The 16,045-nt window shown below is 49.2% G+C and overlaps 1 protein-coding gene across 1 annotated transcript in view; it reads left to right on the top strand.

Annotated features, from left to right (window-relative positions):
• Positions 1-16,045, top strand: part of LOC125357774 (adhesion G protein-coupled receptor B3-like) — a 135,648-nt gene that overhangs the window by 8,344 nt on the left and 111,259 nt on the right. The window contains exons 3-4 of the mRNA XM_048354693.1: positions 97-199; positions 10,285-10,328. Of these exons, the coding sequence (XP_048210650.1) occupies positions 97-199; positions 10,285-10,328 (147 nt within the window). The remainder of the gene's footprint in view (positions 1-96; positions 200-10,284; positions 10,329-16,045) is intronic.

Below are 16,045 nucleotides of genomic sequence, written 5' to 3'. Positions count from 1 at the left end.
CTGTGCGCGTGCGGTCACCCCAGCAGGGCCTGAGCACTGTGCACGGAGTCCTCTCCGCACGGCTGCCCTCTTCTGACCGGTGTCCTCCTGTTTCAGAAACTTCACCGTCGTCAACTCCAAAGTCATCGTGGTCACCATCAGGCCGGAACCCAGAGCCACGGATTCGTTTCTGGAGATAGAGCTGGCTCACCTGGCGAACGTAAGTGCCCCCCCTCCCCGTGGCCCTCGGCCGCCCGGACAGCCACGCTAACCCGGAGGCCGGGAACGCGGGCTCTGGGCGTCCCTCCTTGGGAACGAAGTCGGCTCCGAGGAACGTGTGCGTTCCAGAGGAGCCCGCCCCCGTGCGAGAGGGCTGACCTCGGTTGACCAGGGACGGTACTGAGTGTGGGGTTCCTTTATCTGTGTGCTTGTCTTCACCAGGTGGTGTGTTTGACCCTGGTGGTTGGATAGGGTGAGAAGCCACCTTGCCCGCTGGCAGGAAGTCCGGGGAGGGGCATGCAGTCGTACAGATTATAATCGTAGTTCAAAAGGGACTCACTCGGCCCGTGCCGTCGCGCACACCTGTAATCCCAGCCATGAGGAGGCCGAGGCCTGAGGAGCCCGGCTGGAAGCCAGCCCAGGAAGACCGGTCCCTGAGGCTCACCGGCTGCTCAAGCCTGGAGCGCCACAGTTAAGGGACAGCACCCAGGCCCAGAGTTGAAGCCCCAGGACCTGTACGTGCACGTGCGTGTGCGCACAGGCACACACACACACGCCAATCATGCTTCACATGCAACTGTGTTGTGCCATTCCTTGCAAGATCTCTACCAAGTTATTTTCCCCATCGTAGCATCCAATAGTGGTTGAGTCATTTTCAGAAGAACTTAAATGCACATCCTTGGGCCTCCGGGGCGCGTCTGACTTCTGCTCTTGTAGGTTTTCTGATTTCTGAGAGAAACCAGCCTTGGTTTTTCAAGAAAATGAGCACCATCTTCCCTGGGAACCCTTCTTGCTAAGGGGCCCCAGGCTTTCGGGATGGACGCCTGTGGGCCTGTGGCTCCTTCCCGGCCTTCCTTCCCTCGCCCCGCCCAGCCGCCCAGCCTCCCAGCGGCATGCCCTCCCCTGCTGCAGAGCAGAGCCCCGCGGCGGGGGGGGGGGGGGGGTTCGCTTTAGATTTGGAATTCAGGCATGCGCCCACTATTTATGAACATATTTCTTTTGCTGCTTTCCATTGATACTCTTGAGAACGTCTGCATAGTTACCAGCATTAATGTAAAGGAGGAAGAGGTGTTAATTCCTCAGATCCAAATAGGTGCCTTTATAATTAGGCCTTTGACCCATAAGGATAGAACACATTTTGTAATATTTTAGCTGAAAATGAACTGTAACTCTTATACAGGAAATATTCCTGTAAACAAACATTTGAAAACTTTCCCAAATAAGGATGAAAACATTATTTATGATTTTAAGGACATATTACTTAGGGGGCATTGTTTGATAGGTTATAGAAGGGTAACCTCAAAAATCACAACGAAGCAAGCTTAGAGCTTTAATTCCACAATACTATTGAAAGTGAACATTTTTAGGCTTTGAGTCTAACTTTCCTCTTCTGGGAATAAATATTGCTACATGATTTTTTTTTTGTATAAAATGTTAAACCATACATGAGAAAATTACTTTCTGTAGAAGGGGAATAGAATACGTAGTCAACAAACTTCACAAAGAGACACAAGGATGCATGTAAGAACGTTGAGACAGCTGGTACTGCTGTCCTGCCTAGTCAGAGGCTGAGATCTGAGGATCAGGGTTCTAAACAGCCCAGACAGGGACTGTTTTAGATACAACATATCGTTAATACCGTATCTGCCTGCTTTGGCTATTTTCTCACATGAAAAGCATCTACTTTGCTTTCTCGAGCTCTGGATAGCAACCTGCAAATCCCGTCTTTTATTTGTCATGCGAGGGAAACAGAAGGATAGGGATTAAAAGTTAGAGGGACTCTAGGGAAAAGCCCATTAACATTTCCTAAATGAAATGTGTTCTTTCTAAAAGCTTTTAATAAACAGCATTTACAGTATGTTCAATATAATAAGGCCCTTGGGAGATCGTGGGAATGGGAAATAGAACAGCAACTCCAAACGGTATTTAGGAAGCCAAATGAAGTAAGTTTTCAGCAGCCAGGCAGTTAATGAGCACGGCAGCATTCTTGCTCGGTTTCCTTGGCACGCGGCTTCGTTTCCATGACGCGGATATCATTAGTGCTTAGGCCTAGCAGTCATTGGATTCTAAGCGATATCAAATTTGCTTTCTCCAGATAAAGAATTTTGTGTTTCATATTTGCAATGTTTTCTTTTCTTATTTGTGTGACATTTATACTTACAGCTTGTTATAGTCTACAATGTATAAACGTAATCATTTTATTGAAAATAATTACTGAAGCCTAAGTGAAACAGAGCACACATGCACGCACACGCATGTGCCCACACATACACGCACGTGCTGACGATCCCTTAGGAGACCGTTTGGGCCTACCGGGACATTTTAAGGAGGATAACGTCCTCCTATTTAAAGCCAAGTTAAAAGAACAGACAGTGACTGTTTCCTCGACTTTGCAGATATATTATTTCTCTAAGTAAAATGTCATGATGTAGTCCTTCCGTTTTGAGTGGAGAGAGCGTGCACTTTGCTGGCCTGTAGTCTAACCTCGCCCTTAAAAGAAAACAGTTGTGCTTGGGCAGAGCTCTACGGCCCTATGGCAGGCCGCTGCTTCTACACTGCAAAGTCGGGCTCAGACTTGCGGACGGCTCTCAAAATGCTCATAGGCACCAAAATGTCACGAGTCTGGCCCATATATATGTATATATATACATATATATATATATTTTTTTTTACATATTACCGGGGTTAAGCTAACAAAGTAGTCAATTTGACACGTGTGTGTGTGTGTTTGTGATAAGCGAGAACAGTGGGTGTGTGTGGGGTTGGTTAGCTTTATGCCAGCAGCCCGGGCGCCCACACCCATGGGCGTTTCCATGACCATGGAAGGATTGAACAAGCCCAGCTGCGCAGCTATCATTCCCCCCAAAGGCCATTTGCATCCCTTTACGTTATCATTTTTATTTTGTTTTACTTTTAAATTTTATGTATTATTTTTTGGTGCAAGTGCTGGGGCTGGGACTGAACGCCTGCTGCTGTCTCCTGAGCCGACCTGCACTTCTGCTGTCTCGCTGGCTCACTGGAGCAGAGTCCCAGGGGCTCTTCCCCTCCAGCTGGCTTGGGACTCAGACCTCAGACGCCCGAGTCGCTGACATGACAGGCAGGTGCGAGCCTCCTGCGCGGAGCCTTTCACCCCTAAAATCTCCCCGGTCGTGGCCCGTGTGGAGGCCGTCTGTGCCCTGGTCGTTGCCCGTGTGGGGCTCCCTGTCGCCCTGGTCGTTGCCCGTGTGGAGGCCGTCTGTCGCCCTGGTCGTGGCCCGTGTGGGGCTCCCTGTCGCCCTGGTCGTGGCCCGTGTGGGGCTCCCTGTCGCCCCGGTCGTGGCCCGTGTGGGGCTCCCTGTCGCCCTGGTCGTGGCCCGTGTGGGGCTCCCTGTCGCCCTGGTCGTGGCCCGTGTGGGGCTCCCTGTCGTGCACCTGCGGACGCGTGCAGCCCCTGCAGAGCCGTGATTCGGCCACGGGGCCTCGGGAGCGGCCGCTCTGCAGCCGTGGAGACGAGGCAGGGCTGCGGGCTCCCTGCGTCTTGTTCCGTGCGGCCCTGCACTCCCAGGCCTGGGTGAGGACCCGCCTCGCGTTGCAAATTCACGCGAGCTTTTCCCATACTACATGACGGAGAGTTTCCAGAGGAGGCTTCTGAGTGATTGCCTTTTACCAGAGCAGACGCTGGCAAGTCTTCTGGCAGAGGGGGAGTAAGTGTTTTAGCTGTGGGAGCCTCGTGATCGCCACCCCAGGCCCTCCGCCCGGCTTCCTCCCCGTCAAAGCGGTGACGGACAGGTGAAGGTGTGTGTCCCGGTAAAACTGTGTTCGTGAAGGATGGCTGGCAGGCCAGGCCTTGCCACCAGCCCCGGCAGTCCCTCCGCTGTGGCAGGCAGGAGAGTAGCCATGCGGCTGCCCCCGTGTTTGTCCCTCAGAACCAGCAAACGCGTGCCGCACGTTCAAGGGGGACTCTCGTGGGACTGTCTATCAAAACCACATGCCACATATATGTGACAAGTGTGCTATGTGTTAAAAGGAAATGTGCACTGCTACTGTAGTCAAGGACTCTGATTTCAGGAAATGGTTTATCTGAATGGGCACATGATCACATGATCACATGAGCAGTTAAAATGTGGGATCCAGCCAGGCGCCCGTGGCTCACACCAGGAATCCCAGCTACTGAGGGGGCTGAGACCTGAGGGAGACCAGCCGAAGCCAAGCAGGCGTCCGAGTCCACGAGCCCCCGGCTCCCCTTCCCTGGACGGATCCCACAAATCACGAGCCCCCGGCTCCCCTTCCCTGGACGGGATCCCACAAATCACGAGCCCCGGCTCCCCTTCCCTGGACGGGATCCCACAAATCACGAGCCCCGGCTCCCCTTCCCTGGAAGGGATCCCACGAGAGCGCGCAGTCTCTGGCGTGACGGCTGCAGGGGCGGCAGGGTGAAGGGCTGGGCCGCCAAGGCACTGGCGAGGGAGGCCGGGCTGCGAGCCGGAGCTGGGGCTCGGCTCCTGTGCTAGCCAGCGGCTGCCGGCGCAGTTATCCCGGCCCCAGAGGCAGTGCAAGCTGGCCAGCCCTTCGTTCCCAGCCTGGTGAGACCCCTCGCTGCACCCGGGCCGAGCTCTCCGGGCCTTCACCCCCCGGACAGTGTCAGAGTCACATCAGCAGGAGACGGAGATCATCTACACTGAGCACCAATTATGTCTCTTAGTATCACATGTATGACAACCCTCGATTACGCTCGTCAGTGCGAGTCCATTAGAAAACGGATACCGCGCCTCCGATACAAGGACAACAGTCCTTGGGGATGTGGTGAACGGGCCCCGCGAGGAGGCATGGCCTCTCAGGGGAACGAGGGGGCCACGTTCTAGCCTTGCGAGGAGCGAGCGCGGGGGCCCGGCCTGCGGCCCGCACCATGGGACGCTGCTCCTCTGCAGACAGACGAGTCGGTGGGAATGTCCCTGGCCCGGCCTGCTCTGCTCCGCGTCAGCATAATGACCAGCAGGAGCAAGAGGAAAAGGCCTACCCCCCGTGCTGTGTGGGGTCCAGTCAGCAAGCCTCTGGGCGTGGACGTCGGAGGAGGAGAGGCCTGGCCGGGCTCTGACGTCAGAAGGCCCCTCGAGAGCCGCGGGCGCCCGGCCCTGTCAGTCCACGTCAGGAACCTACGTCAGGAAGGTGGACGTGGAGGCCGGGGCCTTCTCGAGGGACACACAGGCTTTAAAAAATCACTGCTTCTCCTGTGACAGGTACTCCTCATTATGAAGAATAAACAGTCACGCTCGCAGAGCATCCCAGGAGTTAGCAAAGCAAGCAGTGAGCACACAAGCAGCCTGGTCTGATCACGGTGGGCCTCTCTGCCCCGCCCCCCCCCCCCCCCCCCCCCGCACCGCAGCAGACGCTGCAGTAAATACACACTCTCTACCCGTGTCCGCTCAAACCGCCACGGACTCCTTGAGGAGGATTTGGTGTGGACACCGTCATCTTGATAAAGCAGGGCTCTACGTTTCCTGCTTGGGAGCCTTGGCTAGCTCTGTCTTTGCCAGCTCCGTGGCTTCACTGGTTGTGAACTGATGGCAACCGCGTCCCGCACGCGTGCCCGTGTGACACACGAATGTGCCCTCAGCCCCTCTCCTCCCGCTCCAGTCCTGACCACACCGCCCCCAGAGCCGCCGCGCACCTCTCCCCGTGGACCGCGCAAGTGCGCAAGGACGGAACCGTAGGCCCTGGAACGCTGAGACTGCTCAGCCAACTTTCCAGTCAGTAGGTTTGTAGAACATCCTGGCGGAGGATGTGTTACACTTTCAGCGACTGCTTAGCCGGAAGACACAATCTGGAGAGGATTTCCTCTCTTGGAGGAAGGAGGGGCACTGGACTTGAACTCAGAGCCCTTGTGCTTGCCAGGGAGGTGCTCTGCTGTTGAGCCATGCCTCCGGCACTAGTTTTGGAATGAGGTCTTCTCCCCTGGGCTCCAGCCTCAGCCCTGGCCCTCCTCCTGCAGGTGTCTGCAGCTGAGCCCTGGCCCTCCTCCTGCAGGTGTCTGCAGCTGAGCCCTGGCCCTCCTCCTGCAGGTGTCTGCAGCTGAGCCCTGGCCCTCCTCCTGTAGGTGTCTGCAGCTTCGGGGACGAGTAGAGGCCTGAGGGCCCAGCGTGGAGTTTCCCCCTGTGGGTTCTCTGCCCAGGCTGGCCTCGGGCTGCGATCCTCCAGACCTCAGCCTTCCAAGCAGCCAGGACTGGAGGGGCGAGCCACCGTGCCCAGCAAGGGCCCCTCCTCTGACCGCCTCATGCCGTGGGTTTGCCGGGGGAATTTTACATCTCCTGGTATCTTCTTGCTCTCGCGCGCATGCCTGAGGTGTTTTTAAAATGTGTTCTTTCTCAGGTAACGCTGAAATTTTATAAACTGGATCGAACCAGTCTTTCTGCAGGCCATTCGTATTAGAAATGTTCTAGAATCTCCAGAATCAATTTGCACACTGTCATTATATGGGACAAATAACAATTTACTTTCCATAGGGGAAATAACGAAGAATAAGCTCAGCCAACTCTCATCTTGAGTGTTGGATTTTTGCATTGTTTGTCAATCTGTTTGTGGTCTTCTGGAGTGTGAAGGGAGGGGCTGAGGTTAACATACTGACTGTGCACCTGCTTATCTAAGACTTTACATAGAGGTACATGGTTTCCACCACCCAGTCCCTCCCACATCACTCTGAGAGAGAGAGAGAGGGAGGGAGAGAGAGAGAGAGAGGGAGGGAGGGAGGGAGGGAGGGAGGGAGATTCTGGAATGTTCAGTTGGAGCTGGAGAAATGTTAGTTAAGGTGAAGTCACTGCCTTTATTTGTGTCCTTAGAGTCTGATCTGCTTGTTCTGCTTGCTTTTATTTTAAGAGGACCATGCGAGTGGTAAGAAAGTTATGGTCTTTCTAGATAATAATTTATTATGCCTGGTGCTGGTGGCTCACTCCTGTAACCCTTTAATCCTGCCTATTCTGGAGGCTGAGACCTGAGATGGAGTGAAGTAAAATCATAATAATAACATATAATAGACCACATGTAAACCTGAGTTCAAGCTCCAGTACCTGCACAAAATATTAATAATTTATTATGATATATGAGGACTAACCATCTGAACGTTTAAATAAAACCAGAAGAATGTTTTCTCCTTTTATATCTTTTGTTGTTGTTGTTTAGTTTTGCTGATCCTGGGGCTTGAATTCGAGGCCTGAACACTGTCCCTGAGCTCTTGTGCTCAAGGCTAGTATTCCACCAATTGAACCACAACGTCATTTCTTGCTTTTTAGGGGTTAGTTGGAGATAAGAGTCTCAAGATCATTCCTGCCTGGGTTCAAACTACAATCCTCAGACCTCAGCCTTCTGAGTACATAGGATTACAGGCATGAGCCACCAGTGCCCAGCTAATATTTTCATTTTAATTGACACATAATAATTATGAATATTTAAAGGATACAGAGTGATAACAATCATGGAATGATCAACTAAGATTAATTAATATGTCCATCTCCTCACATGGCTTTAGACAGGAATGAGCTTTAATGATCAATTGCATGGAATAATGACTATAGTAAAAAAAAATCATGCACTAGTGAATTACCACATTATTTCTGCCGCCTTAAGCAATAATTCTTCAAATGTGGTGTGGGAAAACATTATGACGTCTGAAATTAGCTACTGAAATGCACTTTCCCATGTGTGATGAATCTTCGCAGTCTCCCCTTTAATGGGCTTGCCAGTTGAGCAGGTCCAGAGTAAAGACCTCAAACGTCATGAAGTTGGCGAGTCTGTGGTTAAGCTAGCATGTGAATCGAACTTACTGAGAGCCAATAAACACCTCGTCAGTGTTGAGAGAGTTGGCCACCTTCACTGTAGTGGCAGTGACTTCATTATTGTGTCTTCTACTGTGATCAAATTCACTCAGATCTTTGTTCAGATTTAGCCTTTTTGGAGAATCCTTCCCATTGTACAAAACTTTCCACCATCTATTCCTCCAGCCATTAGAGTCACTGTGACGGACTTTTCCACGAGCCGGGGACTGTCTAGGGTGTAGGGTCTTTGCTTTAGGATGATTTTTCTTTATCTCTGCCCCTTCAGTGCAATGAGAATACACATTGGCGACAGGTTGGCTTCGTACTGCAGTGTCTGGAAGGGAACCTGCATGTAACAGGAGTTCCATACATCATTGTTTCCTATGCTCGGAAACTAGGGCTTGACCTCAGGCCTGGGTGCTGTCCCTTCGCTTTGTCCACTCAAGGCTAGTGTTCTCCCATTTGAGCCATGGCTCCGTGCCTGGATTTTTGGTGTCTCATTGGAGATAAAAGTCTCATGGTCTTTCCTGCCTTGGCTGGCTTTCAATTTCAGTCCTCAGCTCTCAGCCTCCTGAGTAGCTGGGATTACACGCGTGAGCCACCAGTGCCTGGTGCGATGTTCACTATATACTTTTTGCTTTAATAAAGTAGATTCCTAGATGAGGTATTTTGATTGTCTCCCTAGATCTCTCTTCTGACTTCTGTGCCCTTAGTATTTTGTCATAGTGCTTTGTATTTCAAGTATACCATGGGGAAAAGTACTTGGGAAATAATTGTGAAGGAACGCAGTAAATTCAATTGTGAATGCCATTTGGTGCTAGGAAGGATGTCCACAATACTTATTACCAGTAAGAAGGCAGAAATTTTACACAAACCAAAGGAAAAGAGAAACTCAACCTTAGAAATATACTGACCAAGTGGATGATACATCCTCTTATTAAATAAATACCCTGGATTGGTTGATGTGAAAAGAGAAGAAGTAAAATAAAATAGAAAATATACTTTGAAAATGTGAGTCAGTGAATTTTCAAAATATTTGAAATTGTCTCATTAAGAACACTTATCTCGGGTTGAGTGTTGCTATTTTGGGTAGACTCAAGACAGGTGGATTGGTTCTTTGCTTTTTTGTTTGTTTTGTCAAAAACATGTTTGGCAAGATATCTTTCCCCAAAATTTTTAAATACGTGCAGTTTTAATATTTTAAGTGCTGACTGTATTGGAATTTCCTAAATTAATCATTCTTAGCCAATCTGGCTTGTTAAGTCAGCCAGCAGCTTGCTTATAATCTGCTTGCCACTACATCTTTCTTTAGTTGTATTTTGTTGTGCTGCGGCTGGGCTTGAACTCAGTTTAGATTATTAGTAATAGCTTTTCTTTCTTTTTTTTTTTTGCAAGTTGGATGATTTCTCTATTTTTTTCCAGGAAATAAATAATATGGAGAATGTGAGAACTTGAAACTCACTGGATACCTTCAGTGGATAAGACTTTGGAAGTACAATAGAATTTGTAGATTTGTAAAGCTTTTGCATTTAAAAGCAACATCGAGTTTGTTTCAAATGACAATATGAGGCTAATGTGGTAAAATACTAGTGGCTCATGTCTGGAACCCTCACTGTTCACATCTGAGGATCACAGTTCAAAGCTAGCCTGGGCAGGAAGGGATATGAGACATTTATTTACATCCTATTAACCACCAAAAAGCCAGAAATGGAGCTGTCGCTCAAGTAGCATAGCACCAGCCTGGAGTAAAATAGCTAAGAGACAGTGCCCAGGCCCTGAGTTCAAGTCCTACTTCCAGCATACCAAAAGAAAGTCTTGCAAGTCTACCAGCTCTAGAAATGAACAGTTAAAACCAACATCTCATTCTTCTAGAAAACACTAAATATTATGTAAACCAAGGGCTCGATACAGTATGCTTCACTCTGATTTAAATACCATGGATTTTTGGTCCTCTTAAATGAAATAAGACAGCAACCCAAGTGTTAAGGAAATGCAAATTACTTGAAAATCCATCCAAATCGAGACTGAAGAGCACATGGAAGGTTCACGCCCAGTTTTCAGGGAGATGTCGGTACAGGTCATGATACTGGAAGACACGCATTGTTTTCACAGGGTTCCTGAACATGGATCAGTAAATATGACAAAGAAAATGGAAATTTGTTTTTATTTAAAAGATCAAGGTAGGATCTTCATCGCTGCTTGCGGCAAGATGGCTGCCATGGTCTACGCTTGGCGTCATCGTGGAGCTTTGGATGTGAGCAGTCAGTCGGGTGACGTCTAATCTTTCTCTGCTTCCTTCCAGGGTACCTTGAACCCCTACTGCGTGTTGTGGGACGACTCTAAAACGTAAGTGATGCGCCTTTCCTGATTTTACTTTGGACTAAGTATCCAAAGCATGCCAGGTTCTGTTGGCCTTTGCCAATGGGCAGGCGGATGATGAGAGGGCGGGGTGGGCGCTGGCCTGGGCCTCCTCTTCCTCCTCCTCCTCCTCCTCCTCCTCCTCCCCCTCCCCCTCCTCCTCCTCCTCCCCCTCCCCTTCCTCCTCCTCCTCCTCCTCCTCCTCCTCCCCCTCCTCTTCCTCCTCCTCCTCCTCCTCCCCCTCCTCTTCCTCCTCCTCCTCCCCCTCCTCTTCCTCCTCCTCCTCCTCCTCCTCCTCCCCCTCCTCCTCCCCCTCCCCCTCCTCCTCCCCCTCCCCCTCCTCCTCCTCCTCCTTGCAAGGGCAGCTGGGCCAGCGGGATGGGTGCATCCGTGCGTCCTGGCGCTGTGGGGCTACTCCTGGGATAGGACGGAAGTACCTGGTGTGGATTCCACCAGGATGCTGGAAACGCTCTGAATTACCCACGCCCAGCCCACCTCCACCTGTCGTCCTGGAGTGCTTGAGCTTGGCTTTGTGAATAAAACAGCAGTCTCGACCATCACTCGGCAGAAATATTTCTTGCCATGACCTTGAATCTATTGCTTTTATGGCCCTTCCAAATTGTATTGTTGTAAAAATTGGGGGATACTTACTTTTTATTCATGTATTTGATGTATTTATGTGGACAGAAGAAAATACTTCCCAGGTGCTGGCGGATCAGGCTTGTAATTCTAGCTACTCGGGGGCCCGAGATCTGAGGATTGCAGTTCAAAGCCAGTTCAGACAGGAAAGTTGACAAAATGCTTGTCTCCAGTTAACGAAACTAAACCTGCATTGAGATGAGGTTGGTGTAACATCACCCCAGAGGGAAAAAGCTAAGGAAAGTTGACCTGAGTTCAAGCCCCAGTACTGGCATGAGGAAAGAAAGGAGGAAAGAAGAAACAAAGGAAAGGAGGAAGGATCAGAGGGACAGAGGGAGGGAGGAAGGAAGAGCATTAAAAACACGAGTAATTCTTTCATGATTTTTATTGTTGTTAGTATAATTAATTGTGGTATATCTGACCAAGTTCAACTTCCTCTCCTTGGTAATTATGAGATTTTAATGCTGGAAAGGTAGAAAAAAATCCATAGGTAAGGCTTAGACATAAAATGCTATAACACTTTCTGCATGGATGGGTCGTAAACAATTAATTGAGTCAACTTTGGAAGCAATGCCACAATATTTGTGCGGCAGGAATACCGTGTTCTTGGAGATGTATATTTTCCAAGAATTTTCCCAGTGTTATTCGCTGCAGAAATGATCTGCACTTGAAGTTGATGGTGTTATTTCCCTCCTCTCAGCAAATCTAGAAGAGGGAACTTAGGGTTTATAGGAAACAAAGATCCCAGCCGTTTGCAGGGTCCTGGGGTATTGAATTACATTATTTTTTGTTCCAGAACTGGGCTATGAACTCCGGGCATGGGTGCTGTCCCTTAGCTTTTTTCCTTCAAGGCTGGTGCTCTGCCACTTGAGCCGCAGTTCCACTGACAGCTTTCTGACGGTTGATTGGAGATGAGAATCTCCTACACTTCCCAGACTCGGCTTGACTCGATCCCCGATCTTGAGATCTCAGCCGGAGTTGCTGGGTGCCTGGCTAGCTGATGCTTGCTTTGATCCATAAGCGCTTAGTGCTGCTGTCTCCTTTGTGGCTAGATGTGCTTCTGTGTTGGTCCTGGAGGGGAGGAGTCCTTGAGGTCCTTTAGGGATGCCCTTAGGTGGTATTCTACTTCCTCGGTGACCCATCGGTGCAGTGTGGGAAGCGGGACTTGACGGTGTGCAGCTCGGGGACGTGGACAGTGGGGCTGTGCTGGTATTTGGTGTGGGGCCACGAGAAGCAGGAATATAGGTGGCCCATGGTTTGAGACCCGTTAGAACGCCCTTAGACCCCTGTTTCTAGAATTTTCTGTGTATTCAATTAACTGCAGACCGAATTTAAAATGTACTTTTTGTTGCATGGTCTATGACAAATATGTAAAGATGTAAGTGAAGGTGTGGCCGTTGTTCTTAGGACAGAAACCCTGACTTGGCCTCAGACTGCCGTGCACCCCGTTTGTGCCCAGCCCCCCGGAGGAGGTAGCTCCTAAGGGAATAGCTGCTGGTTTCTTTTTATGTTGGAAGTTTAGGACATGGCTACTTTGGCTGGCACTTTGTAGACTCTTGGCAGCGCACGTGTCGGTGTAACCACAGAAGCGTAGCTGGCATCCGAGCCACCGAGACTCCACAGACCTTTTCCCTGCCCATTTTTGCCCAATGACTTCTCTAGTTAAATAAAATGATCTTGTGCTTTTTTACCCCTTAACTATATTCACAATGACAATAATAAAATTAGCAGACTTCATTAAAACATTAGTACACACGTGTGAGAACACAAGTGGGAACTTTGGTGGGAGGGGGAGGGTGGGGGGAGGAGGGGGAGGGCAGAGGGGGTGGAGGTGAAGTGCGGGGACACCGGCAGGGCCATGTCCAATTGTGGATACCCTGTGTGGATTTAAATCGTAATTGGAGGGCTGGGGATATAGCCTAGTGGCAAGAGTGCCTGCCTCGGATACACGAGGCCCTAGGTTCGATTCCCCAGCACCACATATACAGAAAATGGCCAGAAGTGGCGCTGTGGCTCAGGTGGCAGAGTGCTAGCCTTGAGCGGGAAGACGCCAGGGACAGTGCTCAGGCCCTGAGTCCAAGGCCCAGGACTGGCCAAAAAAAAAAATAATAATAATAAATAAATAAATAAATCGTAATTGGAAAACACAGTCCACATAAACAAAAGCAAAACTCACCAACAGAATTAAATATATCCTTGTCAAAAGCCACATTACCCACATTTAAAACAGTTACTGGGTTTTCAGACTTATTGTTCATAAAAACTTTTGGTACTGTTGGTAAAACAACAATGCCATTTTAAAAGTACTCTTAAAAGTCATACAAAAGTATTTGTTACCTGTTTTATAAAAATCTGTAGACTGAAGGATTCATCAAAGCCTTGTGGTTTTTTTTCTTTATTTTTCTGCCTTACAGTACATATTATTTTTTTCCCCCTACAAAACCGTGACCTTTCTTTCTTAGCTATCTTTCTTTGGGGGAAATTTTCTTCAATTGCTTAGAATACTAACAAAACTTTTTAGAATGTTTGATTTGCATTTTTACTTTTTATGGTATCAAATCTTAAGGGCTTAGTTTCCTGAAGAAATATTCTTGACTTTGTTAGCGGAGTAATGACCCCTTTTTAACAAATAGCTTACCCAAGTGCTTCTAATATTATCAACAGCCCACCAGGCCCATTAGTGAGCTGTGATTTCTGGGAACGCTGAGTAATTCCCGCAGCGTGAGCCTAGAGGACCAGCCCGGGAGGGAAGTGGTCTCCTGTGGTCTCATTGTGGCCCTGGCCTTGACCTGGCAACTCGGGTTTGGAATCCACAGCTCTGGCACTGCTCCACGCTTGATCTTCTGTTCTGGAAAATACAGTTTTAACAGAACAGCCGTGTCCTATCCTACCACTGTGAAAAGAATCACAACAAAAAAATGCAAGGCCTTCAAGTCTCCACCAAGTCCCGGTAGGCCCCCCCCACCGCCCCCCGAGCCCGTGCCAGCACTGGGGCTGGACGCAGAGTCTGGGCCCCATTCTTTAGCTTTTTCCCTCGAGTCTGGTGCACTACCGCCGAAGCCACACCTCTGCTTCAGCTCTTTGCTAGTTCACTGGAGAGACGAGTCTCGAGGACAGGCGTGCCTTGGCTGGTTGTGAACCTCCTACCTCAGCCTCCTGAGAAGCTGGGGTTCCAGGTGCGGGCCGCGGTACCTGGTTACGTTTCCAGCACCTGTTGTGTGTCGCTCTGCTGGGGTCTGGGACTGCCATTGCCACCCAGCGCTCGGGAGCTGACCTGCCTTCTCCCCCGTAACGGATTAAGAGGAGGGGCAGCTACTCTGACTCCGATACTTGGAGGGGGGCCTTCGAAGGTGGTTAGGGTCCGGGAAGACCATCAGGAGGGCGCCCTATGAAAGGACACCCAGAGAGGGCGTTATAAGGAGAGGGAGAACCACCAGAGGAGCGCCGTGTCTCTGCCTCGGGAGGCCTGTGCCCCCCTCCAGACTAACCGGGGTGCCACCAGATAATGTCCACTCCACCTCGCCCTCGTCCCCACCCCCCATAAGAAGCATGGCTGCCATTGATTCCCACAGTTCCCACACGCAGACATGACACGATCGCCCACTAATTCGATCCTCAGCGGCACCTTCCCTGCTATTTAATTACCCTTCATTTCTAGACGTTCTATGTGATATATTTATGCAGGTTTATTTATTGATGTAGATCCAGTTGTGTTTATGTGCTACTTCTTTTAGCCTAGTAAACAAAGTGTTTTTCTCATCTGTGGCTGATATCTGTATTTCAGACGGCCAAGGGTCCACGTCTGTCCTTATTTTCCTTCATTCTCACTCAAAATCCTCTCCTTCCTAGTGCACTAGGTTGATGAGGCCAGGGTAAAGGCACATTTCTCCACAATGACTTACAACTTCCTTGGCTTAATGCGTGGTGATGCCGCTATAACGTGGGACCCTCGGGGCTGAACCAATTCTAGACGCTCTCTGGAGCTTTTGCCCATAGGCTACAGGTTCCTGGGACGGATGGATTACGGTCCTAAGTTTTCACGTGCGTTCCTGAAGTTCTCGTGGTACTTCAGTGGGAAAGTGGGCCTATAGGAAACTGTATTACTGAAAAGTGGAAGGCTACAATCGCACTTCACCACCGTCTCACAGAAGAGCGTGGCACAAAACGCGACTGGCTGCTCGCATCTCTCCCGGATGGGCTTCTTACTATCCTTGTGTTTCCTGCTATTGCTGTTTGATATTCCCACCTATTGTTGATGCCTAGTGTTCTTAACCAGCTTCAGACGGGTGCTCTGTCAGTCTCTCAATTCACTGACAGTGTTTCTTGAAGATCTATGATTTGTTCTGCTGCTCAAGTTCTTGGCACCTATGTCAGTGAACAGACCAAACAAGCTGCCTTGTAAGGCTTAGATAAAAGAGGTTCATGGAAAGACAGTAACAACATAGATATAATGAAATAAATTACCTAGCATGGTAAGGCATGAAATTTTAAACAGTGAACAGATCAAGATGTCAAGATTAGGAAGTGCCATCTAATTCGATTGTTTACATTCGTCCAGTCTACTTATTCCAAAATTGTATCATGCATTCCTAAAATCAGTGTTCACTTAGCATGTGTCCTACATGAGCAAATGATTACTCCAGGATTCCCCCCACGCCCCCCTCCCCCCCCCCCCCGCACCTTTTCTGGCCGTTGCACTAGCTGTTCCACTTGGTTCTAGAATTTTCTTCCATTCACACCTTCCTCAAAGGGTTGGGAATTCCAACCCTTTTGCTACCAAAATGTTTGCTACCAAAATGTCTTTCCTAGAGACCTTCGTTATTATCCACATTGTTCAAATGAATGGTGTCATTCTGAAAAGTGATGCATGCAAATTGAGAAACAAAAGCCAGGAGTTTTTCTAAATGAAGATAGCTAAACTCCGACCTGAACACAACACATCCTTATGTGTAAGAGGATGTTTTTAAATCAAAAAGCTATGTATGTTAAAACAAATGCTAAGGCATGAGTCTATTTTTTATTTATTGTTATTTTTTATTGTCAAAGTAATGTACAGGGGGGTTATA

Source organism: Perognathus longimembris, chromosome 9 (genome assembly GCF_023159225.1).
Source record: "Perognathus longimembris pacificus isolate PPM17 chromosome 9, ASM2315922v1, whole genome shotgun sequence".
NCBI lineage: Eukaryota > Metazoa > Chordata > Mammalia > Rodentia > Heteromyidae > Perognathus > Perognathus longimembris.
The sequence above is the reverse complement of the archived record's forward strand: the minus strand, read 5'-3'. Positions and strand labels throughout refer to the sequence as shown.